Source organism: Chrysemys picta, unplaced genomic scaffold (genome assembly GCF_011386835.1).
Source record: "Chrysemys picta bellii isolate R12L10 unplaced genomic scaffold, ASM1138683v2 scaf1262, whole genome shotgun sequence".
In the NCBI taxonomy this organism is placed as follows: Eukaryota; Metazoa; Chordata; order Testudines; family Emydidae; genus Chrysemys; species Chrysemys picta.
In genome coordinates, this window is record NW_027053969.1 from 14,764 (window position 1) to 20,009 (window position 5,246).

At 45.9% G+C, this 5,246-nt stretch overlaps 1 protein-coding gene across 1 annotated transcript; it reads left to right on the forward strand.

Moving 5' to 3' along the window:
- The first annotated feature begins 2,274 nt into the window (after positions 1–2,274).
- LOC135979819 (myb/SANT-like DNA-binding domain-containing protein 2) lies at positions 2,275–4,948 on the forward strand. The gene is made up of 2 exons (XM_065580006.1): positions 2,275–3,207; positions 4,328–4,948. Exons 1-2 carry the CDS (start codon positions 2,658–2,660, stop codon positions 4,840–4,842), a joined length of 1,065 nt encoding a protein of 354 aa, XP_065436078.1. The 5' UTR covers positions 2,275–2,657; the 3' UTR covers positions 4,843–4,948.
- Positions 4,949–5,246: the final 298 nt, after the last annotated feature.

The following is a 5,246-nucleotide window of genomic DNA, read 5'->3' on the forward strand; positions in this document are numbered from 1 at the left end:
TTTGAAAGCTGGTGACTCTCTCTCCCCAAAAGATGCTCTGTCCCTAGCCCTCAATTTGAATCAAAATATTTCCAGAGTAAAATTCTTCTTCAGAAGATACCAAGAGGAACTGCCCTCTTTCAAAACAGCTTGCATCTTCTATTCTCAAGGACGGCTCTCTGTGCGGACATGGACTACCAGCTTCTGTGAGGGCAGCTTGACTTTACTGCTTTGGAAATAATGGCCGAGGTGTTCATATTGAAAGAGGATGTCTTTCCTTAAAGGCAGCTTTAGCCTCATTCCTGTCAACAATTATGAGAGCTGGTGGCCATTTTGAAAGGCTGCAATTCTCTGAAGAAGAACGATTCACCATTAAAACTTTCGGAACATGTTCCCCTTGCCTATGGAGTTTTTACACACATACACATAAATTCTTATGCATTAACCATTTTAGCAGAAAATTTCAGCTTTTTCTCAAAAATAAATAAATAAATAAAGCTTGAATGCTGGACATTTTTATTTCGCTTCTCTGGACTTTTTCAATTCTAATATATCTTTTTTTTTTTAGATAGGGCAACCAGAACTGCACAAAGTATTCAGGGACTGAGGATACAATGTATTTATATACAGGCAATATGATCTTTTCTTTCTTATTATTTATCCCTTTCCTAATGGTTCCTAACATTAAGTTGGCTTTTTGAACCACCACGTCACTTAGTTTTCAGAGAACTGTCCACACTGACTCCCAAGATCTCTTTCTTGAGTGGTAACAGCTAATTTAGACCCATCATTTTGTATGTCTAGTTAGGATTATGTTTTCTAATGTGCATTACTTTGCATTATCAACACTGAATTTCATCTGTCATTTCCTTGGCTGATCGTCCAGTTTTGTGAGGTCCCTCTTTAACTCTCCGCAATCAGGTTTGGACTTAACTATCTTGAGTAGTTTTGTATCATCTGCGAGCTTTGAAACGTCCCTCTTTGCCCCTTTTCCCAGATAATTTATTAATATGTTTAATACAGTTCTTTATGGAGCCCCGTTGTTTACCTCTCACCATTGTGAAAGCTGGCCATTTAGTCCTACCCTTTGTTTCCTGTCTTTTAACCAGCTACTGATCCATGATAGAACCTTCCCTCTTACCCCATGACTGCTTAGTTCGCTTAAGAGCCTTTGGTGATGGGCTTGGTCAAAGGTTTTTGGAAAGTCCGGGTACACTATATCCATTGGATCACCCTTGTCTACAGGTTTGCTGACCCCGCTCCAAGAATCCTAATAGATTGGTGAGGCATGATTTCCCTTTATAAAAACCATGTTGACTCTTCCCTCAAAAATCATGTTTATCTATGTATCTGATAATTCTGTTCTTTGCTATAGTTTCAACCAATTTGCCTGGTAATGAAATTAAACTTACTGTTGTAATTGCCAGGATCATCTCTATCATTTTTTGAAATCAGGGTTATATTAATTTTCCTGCAGTCATCTGGTACAGAGGCTGATTTCAGGGATAGGTTACATACCACAGTTAGTAGTTGTGCAAATTTCATATTTGAGTTCCTTCAGAATTTGTGCGTGAATACCATCTGGTCCTGCAGTAAAGACCAATGCAAAAAGTTCATTGAGATTCTTCACAATGACCTTATCTTCCTTGAGTGCTCCTTTAGCACCTCAATTGTCCATTGGTTGTTTAACAGGCTTCCTGCTGCTGAGGTACTTAAAAACAACTTTCTGTTTTTGTGTCTTTTGCTAATTGCTCTTCAAATCCTTTTATGGCCTGCCGGATTTTATTATTACACTTCACTTTCTCTTAAGCTTGGTTTTCCTCTGCTAGCCTTGGGACTTGCTCATGCAAAACTCCAGGTGACTATGAAGTGCTACCTTGCTTTGAAAAGGCTGCCCCGGGTCACTGTAAACACTTGCTGGGTTGCATCACCCCATAGGAAGGTAAAATCTCCCCGGGAGTCTGAACTAAGGTGGAGTTGCTATAGGAGCTCACAACGGGACACAGGGGGTGCTGGAGCTCCACCAGCCAGGCCCAGAGCATTTGAGGCTGTGTGTCCTGCCCTTGGGAAAAGTGGCGACCCTTTTGACAGTACTAATGAAAACGAGCTTGCATGCACAGTGATTTCGAAATAAATTACTATGTGAATTGTTTCAAAGACTATGACACTATCAATAGTGGTTTGTTAATACATCTTGCTGTGAAGGGGACATTTTCAGTTAAGTAAAATAACAGGGAAAAAGATCTAAAAAGTTCTTTTCAAAAACCACCCACTGCCCCAGATCCACCCAAGACTTAGGCCTGGTCTACACTACGACTTTAATTCGGATTTATCAGCTTTAATTCGAATTAACCCTGTAACCGTCCACACAACGACGCTAGTTAATTCGATGTAAAGGGCCCTTTAAATCGATTTCTGTACTCCACCCCAACGAGCGGAGTAGTGCCAAAATCGATTTTAACAATTCGAATTAGGGTTAGTGTGGCCGCAATTCGATGGTATTGGCCTCCGGGAGCTATCCCACAGTGCATCATTGTGACCGCTCTGGACAGCAATCTAAACTCGGATGCACTGGCCAGGTAGACAGGAAAAGCCCCGCGAACATTTGAATTCCATTTCCTGTTTGCACAGCGTGGAGAGCACAGGTGACCACAGATACCTCATCAGCACAGGTAACCATGCAGGCTGATAATCGAAAAAGAGCACCAGCATGGACCGTGAGGGAGGTACTGGATCTGATCGCTGTATGGGGAGAGGATTCAGTGCTTGCAGAACTTCGTTCTAAAAGACGAAATGCAAAAATTTTTGAAAAAATCTCCAAGGGCATGATGGAGAGAGGCCACAATAGGGACTCAGATCAGTGCCGCGTGAAAGTCAAGGAACTCAGACAAGCCTATCAGAAAACAAAGGAGGCAAACGGTCGCTCCGGGTCAGAGCCGCGGACATGCCGCTACTACGCCGAGCTGCATGCAATTCTAGGGGGGGCTGCCACCACTAACCCACCTGTGTTCGTGGATTCTGGGTCGGGGATAGTCTCGACGCCTGAGGATTCTGCCGATGGGGTAGAGGAGGAGGAGGAGGAGGAGGATGAGCTTGCAGAGAGCACACAGCACTCCATTCTCCCCAACAGCCAGGATCTTTTTATCACCCTGACTGAAGTACCCTCCCAAGCCTCCCAAGCCTCCCAAGCCAGTACCCAAGACTCTGACCCCATGGAAGGCACCTCAGGTGAGTTTACCTTTTAAAATATAAAACTTGTTTTAAAAGCAAACGGTTTTTAATGATTACTTTGCCTGACTTTGCATTCGCGGTCAGTTCAGCTACTGGAAAAGTCTGTAGCTATTGGAAAAGTCTGTTAACGTGTCTGGGGATGGAGCGGAAATCCTCCAGGGACATCTCAATGAAGCTCTCCTGGAGGTACTCCGAAAGCCTTGCCAGAAGGTTTCTGGGCAGTGCATCTTTATTCCCTCCTCCATGGTAGGACACTTGACCACGCCATGCTTGCAGCAAGTAATCTGGTATCATTGCCTGACAAAGCCTGGCAGCGTATGGTCCCGGTGTTTGCTGGCATTCAAGCAACATCCGTTCTTTATCTTCTTGTGTAATCCTCAGGAGAGTGATATCACTCCTGGTAACCTGGTTGAAATACGGGAACTTAATTAAGGGGACAGAGGTGGCCGTTCCTACTGGGCTGTTTGCCTGTGGCGGAAAATAAATCCTTCCCTGCAGTTAGCCAAGCGCAGATGGGAAATTGGCCCTGAGTTTTTCGCGTTTGGCTAGCAGGGATCTTCCCTGTTACCAGCCACGCGGTGGGGGGAGGGGTACTGTGATCATCCCAGAGAATTCATGGCGAGGGGGGGGGGGCGGCGGTGGGGGGGGGATTAGTTTGGTGCCTGTAGGGATCTTCCCTGATACCAGCCACGCGGTGGGGGGGAGGGGTACCGTGGTTAGTTTGTTTTCTGGTGCTGCTGAATGTTAACAGAAAAACCGCAGCACTCTACTTGCCCAGACAAGCCCCACCACACTCCCCCCCCCCCCCAACTGGCTGAGATTGGCCAGGCTTCTGCAGCACTCTACAAGCTATGCTTGGTATGTGGGAAAGTAGGGCGCAGAAGCTGTAAGAGAATGGCTTACCATGGCCGCATGCAAGCAGAATTCTGTTGCCCAGACCTGTGATCTCTAGCAGCAAAGCCACAGGCACTCAGCATTAAGAGGCAAAATGCGACCTTGCACAGAAATCACATGTGCTATGTAATGTGAACAGTGTTGGTCACCGTGAAAGAGTATAAGCATTGTTCTGCAAAATGTAGCTTTTAAAACAATTCTCTCTTTTTTCCCCTCCCTACAGCAGCTGCAAATTCCTCAAGCCTCCCTCCTCCATCCCGAAGGTTATCACAGATAAGGCGTCGTAAAAAAAAGACGCGAGAAGAGATGTTTTCTGAAATTATGCAATCCAGCAGGAGTGACAGAGCTCATCTGAATGAGTGGAAGGAAACAGTTTCAAAGTATAGGAAAGAAGTCAGTGAACGTGAGGAGAGGAGGGACCAACGTGAGGACATGAGGGACCAACGTGAGGAGAGGAGAGACCAACGTGAGGAGAGGAGAGACGCTCGAGATGAGAGGTGGCGTCAGGAAGACCAGAGGATGAAGGAAGCAACGCTGGGGCTGCTCCAGCGTCTGGTGGAGGTTCAGGAACGGCTGCTGGAAAACAGACTGCCGCTTCAGCCCCTGTTCCACCCTCCCCCCTCCCCATGTTCCGTATCCTCCTCACCCAGACGTGTAAGAACGCGGGGGGGGAGGCTCCGTACACCTTCCCATTCCACCCCAGTAGACAGCCCAAGCAAAAGGCTGTCATTTTTTTAACCTTTTCTTTGTGGCTTTTTCCTTCCCAGTAATCCTCCTCCCAAATACCACCCGGGTTCCCTCCCTCTTTTTCTAATCTATTAATAAAGAATAAATGATTTTTAAATGATAGTGACTTTATTTGGTTTGAAAGAAAGCTGGGGGAAGGGGGAGGGTGGGTTCCTTACAGAAAATCAGTCAATAAAGGGGGCGGGTTTTCATGAAGGAGAAACAAACAGATATTTCACACTGTAGCCTGGCCAGCCATGAAACTGGTTTTTAAAGCTTCTCTGATGCACACCGCTTCATGGTGTGCTCTTCTAATCGCCCTGGTGTCTGGCTGCGCGTAATCAGCAGCCAGGCGATTTGCCTCAGCCTCCCACCCTGCCATAAAGGTCTCCCCCTTACTTTCACAGAGATTGTGG

What these genes read in the sequence shown, in the direction of transcription:
- LOC135979819 (XM_065580006.1), top strand. Translation starts at nt 2,658, where the DNA reads ATGCAGGCTGATAATCGAAAAAGAGCACCAGCATGGACCGTGAGGGAG. An exon ending in CCCCATGGAAGGCACCTCAG is followed by an intron (nt 3,208 to 4,327) that starts GTGAGTTTACCT and finishes CCCTCCCTACAG; the next exon opens with CAGCTGCAAATTCCTCAAGC.